Here is an 11,831-nt window from a genome sequence, read left to right as displayed (position 1 = left end):
GGGGTATGTGGTGGGAGGGGGCAGCATATACTCAGTCATGGTACTAATTTCAGTGCTGGGGTGGCAATCTTGTTTTCCTCAGGCTTAGGGGTGACTGTGGTATCTACAACAGAGAATGTCAAGGGTCGGGTTTTATTGGTCAAGGTGGATGTAATGGGGTTTTTGTGTTGTTTTTGTATGTTTATGCTCCTAATGAGGGAGCCACAACCTCAGCTCAACTGTCTTATAGGGGACGGGTCCTGGTAGCTAATAATCTTGCTGCCTCTACCCTGTGGCACAGACTAATGATTTTGCAGCCTCCAAAGTGTCTGATACAAGAGCTTCAGAGGACCCTTGTCAATTTCTTCTGGTCTGGACAACACTGGATTAAAGCTGCAGCCCTGTACCTGCCACTGTACGAGGGTGGGCAAGGCCTGGTGGACATTTCTTCTAGGATCACGGCTTTCCGGCTCCAAGCAGCCCAGAGATTGTTGTACAGAGACGGTTTTAGCTGGGTCGAAACAGCCTACACATTGATGAGGAGACTGGGCTGTTTGGGCTTAGACAAGCACCTTTTCCTCTTATAGCTGGAGGCAGGTGATTTGCCTGACCTGACTCCATTTTATGAGTCTGTTATGCAGGCTTGAGAGTCCTTGTCAAGTCCCGTAAGGCCGGCACGCCACCAGGGATGTGGCTTTTTGAAGAGCCTCTTTTTCATAACACTGCCATCCAGTCCCGTGTTCTGGGTTCAGCTAGCCTACGTTCATGCCTGTTAGGCGTGGGGTGTACCAAGCTGGATCATCTGATGCGGAGCAGGAGCAGATCGTTGGAGGAGCTGGGAGAAGAGCGGGGATCCGATCATCTCGCCTACTGAGGAAGGTCGTCGCTGAGGTCTGCGACTCCTTGCCAGTGCTTCATCTGCAGTATGTGACTGACACTTCCAATTCTGATCGGTGGAAGGAGGGTCGGGATTATGTGTTCCCTGCACTGATTGTTAGTGCTCGAGGATGTGGGGATGCTGCTTTCCTTCGATACCCCGGAGCTGGGGGAGTTCAAGGAGATGGGAAAGAAGGCCATGTACAGAATATGTGTAATGGTGTCCCATGCCTCTTCCCTGGAAGGGGTAAAATCGACGAGGTGGGCGGATGTGCTTGGTCCAGGTGCCTCTCCAAAAGGCAGTTGGCGATCATTATACAAACTGCCTATTGATAAGAGGACAGCTGACCTCCAATGGAGGATAATACATGGAGCTATAGCCACCAACATGCATCTGGTACACCTGGACCCTACTATTAATATTGGGGAGGGGTGTCCATTCTGTGCTGAGTCTGAATCTCTGGCACATCTGTTTTTACTGTGTCCTAGGTTGGTCGGGATGATTGAACAGATCACTGATTGGTTCTCAACGTTGGGAGAGGTTTTCTCTTCCCAACTGTATATATTTGGGCCAAAGTACAGGTTCAGTCAAAAGGGGTGTAGTTGTGTTGCTTAATTTTGTGTTAGGGGCAGCAAAATTAGCGATATGGAAGACCCGAAAGAACAGTATTCGGGGACAGTGGTATGTGGATGTGGTAGGAATGCTGGAGGGAATGTTGGCAGCGAGACTAAGGGTTGAATTTGCCTATTATAAACTTGTCAACAATATTGATCTGTTTTAGAGTATATGGGGTATTCAGAGGCTGTTGTGTTTAGTTACTGTGGAGGAGGAATTGGAGTTGTGTTTTTAATTGATGTGTAACTGTGGTTTTGTATGAGTATCTATTGTGTGGTGGGCCCCCAGACCCAATAAAGATGATTTAAAACTCAAATATGTCTCTCTCTCTCTCTCTCTCTCTCTCTCTCTCTCTCTCTCTCTCTCTCTCTCTCTCTCTCTCTCTCTCTCTCTCTCTCTCTCTCTCTCTCTCTCTCTCTCTCTCTCTCTCTCTCTCTCTCTCTCTCTCTCTCTCTCTCTCTCTCTCTCTCTCTCTCTCTCTCTCTCTCTCTCTCTCTCTCTCTCTCTCTCTCTCTCTCTCTCTCTCTCTCTCTCTCTCTCTCTCTCTCTCTCTCTCTCTCTCTCTCTCTCTCTCTCTCTCTCTCTCTCTCTCTCTCTCTCTCTCTCTCTCTCTCTCTCTCTCTCTCTCTCTCTCTCTCTCTCTCTCTCTCTCTCTCTCTCTCTCTCTCTCTCTCTCTCTCTCTCTCTCTCTCTCCGTTGGGCCCACCCTCACCAAAGTACCGGAGCATGTGTCTTTAACAGTGATGTTTTCTTTGCAAGTCTGTCTTCAAATTGTGAACAGTGTGACCTTTTCAATGAAGATCTCACCACTGGCGGCTCGTACCACAGAGACATACATCGATTACACACACGCATGCAAACACACATACACACACACGGTACTGCCAGGGTGGTCCTCTGTCCTATGTGTTCTGAACACATAGGTAAACACACACACACACGGTACCGCCAGGGTGGTCCTCTGTCTTACGTGTTCTGAATACGTAGGTAAACAGTACCATGTTAGATTGTTTGATTGATTCATGGTTTCTGCTCTGAAGGGTTGGAAATGTGGGACTCAGGAGTTCTGAGAGCTGGGCTGTTTGTTTTCTCTGTTTAGACCTGGGCCCATATCAGCTCTTATCCCAATACTGGGGGCTCTGCCTGGGGGCCAAGGTCTCTGCCTGGGTGCTTCCTGACCTGGGGGCCAAGGTCTCTGCCTGGGGTCTTCCTGACCTGGGGGTCAGTGTCTCTGCCTGGGGGACAGGGTCTCTACCTGGGGGACAGGGTCTCTACCTGGGGGTCAGGGTCTCTACCTGGGGGACAGGGTCTCTACCTAGGGGCTAAGTGATTAGTCATGGTGGTCTCCATAGACCACAAAGAACCAGGCCAGAAATATAGATATACACTACATAGCCTGTTTCTGCTTCAGCCAACTCCAAGAACCAGGAGAACTAGGCCAGTGCCATAGATATACACTACATAGCCTGGTAACTCTAGATCTGTTTCTGCTTCAGCCAACTCCAAGAACCAGGAGAACTAGGCCAGTGCCATAGATATACACTACATAGCCTGGTAACTCTAGATCTGTTTCTGCTTCAGCCAACTCCAAGAACCAGGAGAACTAGGCCAGTGCCATAGATATACACTACATAGCCTGGTAACACTAGATCTGTTTCTACTTCAGCCAACTCCAAGAACCAGGAGAACTAGGCCAGTGCCATAGATATACACTACATAGCCTGGTAACTCTAGATCTGTTTCTGCTTCAGCCAACTCCAAGAACCAGGAGAACTAGGCCAGTGCCATAGATATACACTACATAGCCTGGTAACTTTAGATCTGTTTCTGCTTCAGCCAACTCCAAGAACCAGGAGAACTAGGCCAGTGCCATAGATATACACTACATAGCCTGGTAACTCTAGATCTGTTTCTGCTTCAGCCAACTCCAAGAACCAGGAGAACTAGGCCAGTGCCATAGATATACACTACATAGCCTGGTAACTCTAGATCTGTTTCTGCTTCAGCCAACTCCAAGAACCAGGAGAACTAGGCCAGTGCCATAGATATACACTACATAGCCTGGTAACTCTAGATCTGTTTCTGCTTCAGCCAACTCCAAGAACCAGGAGAACTAGGCCAGTGCCATAGATATACACTACATAGCCTGGTAACTCTAGATCTGTTTCTGCTTCAGCCAACCCCAAGAACCAGGAGAACTAGGCCAGTGCCATAGATATACACTACAGTGCTGAATGTTACGTAATACACTTGGAAAGCGTCAATCAGCAGTTAAAACAATCAAAAAAGTCTGGAGAAATGTAACCACTATCAAATTCATAGACCGAGCTATGGATGCAAGGACTGACCATCCAGGATATGAAGTTGATAGTTTTAACCATGTTTTAAGGCTTCAAAGTGTTTGTTTACATGTAAAACAAGCATTTGGGGTTCTGATGGGGTAAGACAGTTGACCTGAGCTCATTTATAAATCAAAAAATGTATGTAGCAACTGCAGATTACCCCTTTAAATCATAATCTGTAAAACGTGAACACAACTGCAGATTACCCCTTTAAGTCATAATCTGTAAAACGTGAACACAACTGCAGATTACCCCTTTAAATCATAATCTGTAAAACGTGAACACAACTGGAGATTACCCCTTTAAATCATAATCTGTAAAACGTGAACACAACTGCAGATTAACCCTTTAAATCATAATCTGTAAAACGTGAACACAACTGGAGATTACCCCTTTAAGTCATAATCTGTAAAACGTGAACACAACTGGAGATTACCCCTTTAAATCATAATCTGTAAAACGTGAACACAACTGCAGATTACCCCTTTAAATCATAATCTGTAAAACGTGAACACAACTGGAGACACTTCGTCATTTATGGATAAAGAATGTCTGTGATAACTAACTGTACATTATTTACAGTCAGTTATCTACTGCACCATCATTTTGTAGCAAACATAAAGCTGCCTCCATTAATGTTTACATGTTGATGTTTGTGACGCCTACGTTTGCCACACTCATGCATAAGGGCAAGCTGTTGAAATCGGTGTAAGCCTCACATTGTGTTTGAATTACTGTTTAATAGTTAAAACCAATTTCAAGTTTGAAATGTATGGAAATGTTAACAAACACCAGGTTTGGAGTAAGTGTGAAGTTTGAAACCAGAGACTAGTTTACGTCATGTTTGGTACATCATCATGACGATGTACCAAGCACCAAGGGGAGGACAACAGATACACACATGATACAGGGATTTGTGTTTTACATTGAACCTAACAATATAGCTGCAACCTGCTTCACCCAGATTGCTCAGTTGGTTCATGGAGCGTAGTTGGAGCAAGGTGTTAACGACACTGGGCTGTGGATTTCACTCACATCTACAGTACTGAATACACTGTATGTGGTTAACTGTAGGACGACAGTAACTTAAGATACATCTAATCTTCTCTAAATTACACCCCCACAACTGCACTGTCTCCAACATGGGATCCTCAGGAGAGAGACAGATGCTACATGGGCTGTCCAAGGCCTTCAGGTGAGCCTAGGGAATAGTGAACTAGGCCAATCCTATCGTTAGCTTGATCATTTCAATGTAGAACTGCAGTACCTTATAACGGCTCCCGGCTAGTTTTAAATAACAACAACCGCCAAAAAATAACAATGACATCAACAAAAAACAACAACAAAATGTAAGTACATATAATCTATCGTGGAACTAAGGGACAAATCCTAACTTGAGATTCAAATGTGTAACCAAGACTTAGCTTATGGATTGATGTCAAGACATCAAGTTAAGGTTTGTCCCTAAGAGAAGAAACCAGGGTCATGTTCATCAAAGCACATAATGGGAAAAGTTTTCAAACGTTGCAGCGGAAAAAAGACAATGAGCGTTTCTTATTGAACAAGTTCAAGTAGTCCCTACCTGTTTCAGTCCATCTGGTGCCTAATGAACACGAGCCAGGTCTCTTGGCCCAGTCTAGTGAGTGGCCAGCCAGTGGCTTGGTGAATACAGGGCCAGCTGAACTAAACACAAGAGAATATACAGGCCCAGTTTATCTGGATAGTCCCTACAGATCTACGTGCTCAGACTACGTACCAACTACCATTTAGATGTATTTCATGTCAACTGCACCTCTGTTAACAGGCAATAACAAAGTCCTTACAGGTCTTTTAATGTACGTGTGTGTAAGTAATGTATGTATGTCACAGGCGGCTGGTGGCACCTTAATTGGGAAGGATGGGCTCATACTAACGGATGGAACGGAATAAATGGAATGGTTTCAAACACATCAAACATTTGATACCATTCCATTCACTCCATTCCAGCCATTATTATGAGCAGTCCTCCCCTCACCAGCCTCCTGTGATGTACATACATTCTATCTATGTAAGTAAGGGAAAGGGGAAAACCTAGTCAGTTGTTCAACTGAATGTATTCAACTGAAATGTGTCTTCTGCATTTAACACAACCCCTCTGAATCAGAGAGGTGAGGGGGGCTGCCTTAATCCACATCCACTTCTTCAGGGCCCAGGGAACAGTGCCTTGCTCAGGGGCAGAACAACTGATTTTTACCTTGTCAGCTCGGGGATTTGATCCAGCAACCTTTCAGTTACTGGCCCAAAGCTCTAACCACTAGGCTACCTGCCGCTCCAAGTAACATAGATTTCCTCAATAATACAGCCTCCCTAGTGCAGCCTCCCTAGCTGTATTAGATTCAGCGTGTGCATTTGAAAATCAGACATGTTCTGATAGTTCACTGAGCATCTATAGACAATCTGACAACAATGACCTTTCCACATAAAGAGTTATCACATATGTTAACGCTAATGTTAAATCACACTGTACAACAAACGTTGACGCGACAGGCTACCCACCGAGAGACTCCCCAGACTGTGAAGTCCTCGCTTTGGTTTACAGCAATAAAACAAGTTAAAGAATGTTTTCAAGTCTTCATGACAACAGCAAGCTTATGATCCCACTTGAAATGGTCTCTGCACTCATTTCCACTTTTTCTCCAAAATGTAATGTCCTATAATTAATAATAAGAATATGAATAATTGAGAAAAACATCCGTAACTCTTACTTAAAGCCTGCCGGCATAAAGACCTGCCACGAGACCCTTACAATATATTACTATCATCTCCTGAAGCAGGCTAAATAACAGACATTTTGAGTCGGTTAATATGCTGATACATAGAGAGACATATCATATCATAAGCCTTATTATAACACATTATAAAGGCTCATTCATGCTTATAACGACTTACAAAGCATTACACCCGCAAGCTTTAAGTCAAGTGTTACAGAAACATCTAAAGTCGTAGCCCTAGTTGAAGTGTGTGTCTGTCTGTGTACAGTATGTGTGTGAGTGCTTTCATCATTAACTCTTGCGGGGTGTTTTGTTGGCGTAGAAGTCTCTGCAGGTGTCGCAGCAGCGCTGGTACCATCTCATGTCCTGGCACAGGTTCTTCTCTCGGATCACACGGCAGTACACAGTCCACTGGTCTCCTGTGCACTTGTAGGTCAGAGCAGCTGGAGAGGAACAGTGGCCACGTCAACAGACAGAGAAACACAGTACACACATGTACACACATGTACACACATGTACACACACACACACACACACACACACACACACACACACACACACACACACACACACACACACACACACACACACACACACACACACACACACACACACACACACACACACACACACACACACACACACACACACACACACTCTCTCTCTCTCTTTCTCTGTCTGTTTCTGTCTCTCTCTCTCTGTCACTCTCTTGCTCTCTCTCTCAAAAACACACACACACACAAGCACACACACACAAACGATGTTACCTAATCTGGGGGAGGTGATGGTGTTGACGTTGACTTTGTCATTGCAGGCCTCCTGGTGACAGGGCCGGTAGGTGGGTGGTCTGAACACCTTGGGGCAGTCATTACCGTGGCGACCTGTCACTCTGTGCATACATTGGACCACTCTGGACTGCAGGCCCTTCCCACAGGATGACGAGCACTGGAAAGATCCAATCACGTGAGTTACTTTCTCTTCCAAACTCGAGAGGAAGTATTTTGACATTGAGAGCCATTTGTAACAGTCTTCCATGTCTATGTCCTAGACTTTTTTAGGACATAATCACTTCCTAATATGTTTACCCCTCACATTTTAGGTCATTGTAATCTTCCATAGACCTAGTGTGCATCCCAAATGGCACCCTACTCCCTATATAGTGTACTACTTGTGACCGGAGCCCTATGTACCCTGGTCAGAAGAAGTGCTTAATATAGGGAATATGGTGCTAATGGAAACACATCCCTATTGTTTATAGGGGGCCAAATCACTTCATGACTGAATGTGAGAAGAGACTATACCTGAATAACAGATAAAGGTGTAGTGTGGTATTTACTAGTGGTAAGATAATCCCAAACAGGCCTAATTACAGATGGAGGCTGTGTTCTATGTTTGAATAGACTGATTTACGAGTCCTAAATACCCTGTCAGAGTGCTTCGTGTCAATAGTAATATATGCTCTGAGGCTAAGATCCATCTCTGTCCTCAGGCTCTTTCCCTAGCTCATATCTCTTCAGTGATCACAGATCTGAAAGGACTAGATAGGTATAAGTAACAGTATAGGTGTGACCACCACTTTGACTTTTTAGGGGATGGAGCCATCACCATATAGCTTAGACCTACCCAAACCAATCAGATCTGTGAAGAACGAAGAGGTATGGGGCTTGGAGAAAGGACTGGAGCTAAGAAGCTTGGAAAAGGGTCTGGAGGTAAGGGGCTTGGAGAGGGGGCTGGAGATAAAGGACTAGGAGAAGGGGCTGGAGGTAAGGGGCTTGAGAGGGGGCTGGAGGGAAAGGGGCTTGGAGAGGGAGCTGGAGGTAAGGGCTTGGAGAAGGGGCTGGAGGTAAAGGGCTTGGAGAGGGGGTGGAGGTAAAGGGTTTGGAGAAGGGGCTGGAGGTATGGGGCTTGGAGAAAGGAGAAAGGACTGGAGGTAAGAGGCTTGGAAAATGGTCTGGAGGTAAAGGGCTTGGAGAGGGGAGGGAGGTAAGGGGCTTGGAGAAGGGGTTGGAGGTAAAGGGCTTGGAGAGGGGGTGGAGGTAAAGGGCTTGAGGGGTGGAGGTGAGGGCTTGGAGAAGGGGCTGGAGGTAAAGGGCTTGGAGAGGGGGGTGGAGGTAAAGGGCTTGGAGAGGGGGGTGGAGGTAAAGGGTTTGGAGAAGGGGCTGGAGGTATGGGGCTTGGAGAAAGGAGAAAGGACTGGAGGTAAGAGGCTTGGAAAAGGGGCTGGAGATTGGGGCTTGGAGAGGGGAGTGGAGGTAAGGGGCTTGGAGAAGGGGTTGGAGGTAAAGGGCTTGGAGAGGGGGGGTGGAGGTAAAGGGCTTGGAGAGGGGGCTGGAGGTAAGGGGCTTGGAGAGGGAGCTGGAGGTAAAGGGCTTGGAGAAGGGGCTGGAAGTAAAGGGCTTGAAGAGGGGGTGGAGGTAAAGGGCTTGGAGAGGGGGTGGAGGTAAAGGGTTTGGAGAAGGGGCTGGAGGTAAAGGGCTTGGAGAGGGGGTGGAGGTAAAGGGCTTGGAGAGGGGGTGGAGGTAAAGGGTTTGGAGAAGGGGCTGGAGGTATGGGGCTTGGAGAAAGGAGAAAGGACTGGAGGTAAGAGGCTTGGAAAAGGGGTTGAGATTGGGGCTTGGAGAGGGGAGTGGAGGTAAGGGGCTTGGAGAAGGGTTGGAGGTAAAGGGCTTGGAGAGGGGGGTGGAGGTAAAGGGCTTGGAGAGGGGGGCTGGAGGTAAGGGGCTTGAGAGGGGAGCTGGAGGTAAAGGGCTTGGAGAAGGGGCTGGAAGTAAAGGGCTTGAAGAGGGGTGGAGGTAAAGGGCTTGGAGAGGGGGTGGAGGTAAAGGGTTTGGAGAAGGGGCTGGAGGTATGGGGCTTGGAGAAAGGAGAAAGGACTGGAGGTAAGAGGCTTGAAAAGGGGCTGGAGCTTGGGGCTTGGAGAGGGGAGTGGAGGTAAGGGGCTTGGAGAAGGGGGTTGGAGGTAAAGGGCTTGGAGAGGGGGTGGAGGTAAAGGGCTTGGAGAGGGGGTGGAGGTAAAGGGCTAGGAGAGGGGCTGGAGGTAAGGGGCTTGGAGAGGGAGCTGGAGGTAAAGGGCTTGGAGAAGGGGTTGGAGGTAAAGGGCTTGGAGAGGGGTGGAGGTAAAGGGCTTGGAGAAGGGGCTGGAGGTATGGGGCTTGGAGAAAGGAGAAAGGACTGGAGGTATGAGGCTTGGAAAAGGGGCTGGAGGTAAGGGGCTTGAAGAGGGGAGTGGAGGTAAGGGGCTTGGAGAAGGGGCTGGAGGTAAAGGGCATGGGGAGAGGGGAGGAGGTAAAGGGCTTGGAGAGGGGCTGGAGGTAAAGGGCTTGGAGAAGGGGCTGGATGTAAAGGGCTTGGAGAGGGGGTGGAGGTAAAGGGCTTGGAGAAGGGGCTGGAGGTATGGGGCTTGGAGAAAGGAGAAAGGACTGGAGGTAAGAGGCTTGGAAAAGGGGCTGGAGGTAAGGGGCTTGGAGAGGGGGCTGGAGGTAAGGGGCTTGGAGAGGGGGTGGAGGTAAGGGGCTTGGAGTGGGGGCTGGAGATAAAGGGCTTGGAGAAGGGGATGGAGGTAAAGGGCTTGGAGAGGGGGGTGGAGGTAAAGGGCTTGGAGAAGGGGCTGGAGGTAAAGGGCTTGGAGAGGGGTGGAGGTAAAGGGCTTGAAGAAGGGGCTGGAGGTAAGGGCTTGGAGAGGGGGTGGAGGTAAAGGGCTTGGAGAGGGGGTGGAGGTAAAGGGCTTGGAGAAGGGGCTGGAGGTAAAGGGCTTGGAGAGGGGTGGAGGTAAGGGCTTGGAGAGGGGGGTGGAGGTAAAGGGCTTGGAGAAGGGGCTGGAGGTAAGGGGCTTGGAGAAGGGGCTGGAGGTAAAGGGCTTGGAGAGGGGGGTGGAGGTAAAGGGCTTGGAGAAGGGGCTGGAGGTAAAAGGGCTTGGAGAGGGGTGGAGGTAAAGGGCTTTAGAGAAGGGGCTGGAAGTAAGGGGCTTGGAGAAGAGGCTAGAATAAGGAGCTGGAGGTAAGGGGCTGGAGGTAGGAGCTGGAGGTAGGGGCTGGAGAGAGGGGCTGGAGGTAGGAGCTGGAGGTAAGGGGCTGGAGGTAGGAGCTGGAGGTAGGGGCTGGAGGTAGGAGCTGGAGGTAGGGGCTGGAGGTAGGAGTTGGAGGTAAGGGGCTGGAGGTAGGAGCTGGAGGTAGGGGCTGGACGTAGGAGCTGGAGGTAAGGGGCTTGGAGAAGAGGCTAGAATAAGGAGCTGGAGGTAGGGGCTGGGGATAGGGGCTGGAGAAGGGGCTGGAGGTAGGAGCTGGAGGTAAGGTGCTGGAGGTAGGACCTGGAGGTAGGAGCTGGAGTTAGGGGCTGGAGGTAGGGGCTGGAAGTAGGAGCTGGAGGTAAGGGGCTGGAGGTAGGGGCTGGAGGTAGGAGCTGGAGTTAAGGGGCTGGAGGTAGGAGCTGGAGGTAGGGGCTGGAGGTAGGAGCTGGAGGTAGGAGCTGGAGGTAAGGGGCTGGAGGTAGGAGCTGGAGGTAAGGGGCTGGAGGTAGGGGCTGGAGGTAAGGGGCTGGAGGTAGGAGCTGGAGGTAGGGGCTGGAGGTAGGAGCTGGAGGTAGGAGCTGGAGGTAAGGGGCTGGAGGTAGGAGCTGGAGGTAAGGGGCTGGAGGTAGGAGCTGGAGGTAAGGGGCTGGAGGTAGGAGCTGGAGGTAAGGGGCTGGAGGTAGGAGCTGGAGGTAAGGGGCTGGAGGTAGGAGCTGGAGGTAAGGGGCTGGAGGTAGGAGCTGGAGGTAAGGGGCTGGAGGTAGGGGCTGGAGGTAGGAGCTGGAGGTAAGGGGCTGGAGGTAGGAGCTGGAGGTAAGGGGCTGGAGGTAGGGGCTGGAGGTAAGGGGCTAGGAGAAACCAACATGGAATGGGGCCAAAGAAAGAGGACTTTGATATTCTAAGCTCGGAAACACCAGAGGCGACAGACAACGGATTCCCATTGTACACAGGCCTTGGCAGCCAACGGCTATAGCCTCGTCCAATAATTAACTCTGAACATCAGTGGTTCCCAGGCCCTCGATTCAAGCAGGCGGATTTACTATTCACTTCACAGAGAGGCAATTAGTGGAAGCCATTTCAATAGCTATTGTAAACGGCCCGGTGTTCTACCAAAGGACTTGTTGACTTGACATTGCTCAAAAACAATCCGATTATCATGATCCCACATCTCTATAGGTACTTAGAATGATTCTCAGAAGGTTTTTTCACCAAGCTTTCATTATCGCTGATGAACATGATCACAATGAGATACGTCTATGAGA

At 49.0% G+C, this 11,831-nt stretch overlaps 1 protein-coding gene across 1 annotated transcript; it reads right to left on the bottom strand.

The window, feature by feature from the left end:
- Positions 1-6,562: 6,562 nt before the first annotated feature.
- LOC127917894 (A disintegrin and metalloproteinase with thrombospondin motifs 17-like) lies at positions 6,563-7,571 on the bottom strand. Its single transcript, XM_052500966.1, has 2 exons — positions 7,331-7,571; positions 6,563-7,006 (listed from the first exon to the last, which is right to left on the bottom strand). Exons 1-2 carry the CDS (start codon positions 7,569-7,571, stop codon positions 6,855-6,857), a joined length of 393 nt encoding a protein of 130 aa, XP_052356926.1. The 3' UTR covers positions 6,563-6,854.
- Between the last annotated feature and the right edge of the window lie 4,260 nt (positions 7,572-11,831).

This window comes from Oncorhynchus keta, unplaced genomic scaffold (genome assembly GCF_023373465.1).
Source record: "Oncorhynchus keta strain PuntledgeMale-10-30-2019 unplaced genomic scaffold, Oket_V2 Un_contig_12367_pilon_pilon, whole genome shotgun sequence".
Taxonomy (NCBI): domain Eukaryota; kingdom Metazoa; phylum Chordata; class Actinopteri; order Salmoniformes; family Salmonidae; genus Oncorhynchus; species Oncorhynchus keta.
The sequence above is the reverse complement of the archived record's forward strand: the minus strand, read 5'-3'. Positions and strand labels throughout refer to the sequence as shown.

Bases quoted from the DNA above. Each gene is read 5' to 3' on its own strand.
- LOC127917894 (XM_052500966.1), bottom strand. From the start codon at position 7,571: ATGTCAAAATACTTCCTCTCGAGTTTGGAAGAGAAAGTAACTCACGTG. The intron at 7,007-7,330 runs GTAACATCGTTT...GTTCCTCTCCAG, and splicing joins CATCACCTCCCCCAGATTAG to CTGCTCTGACCTACAAGTGC.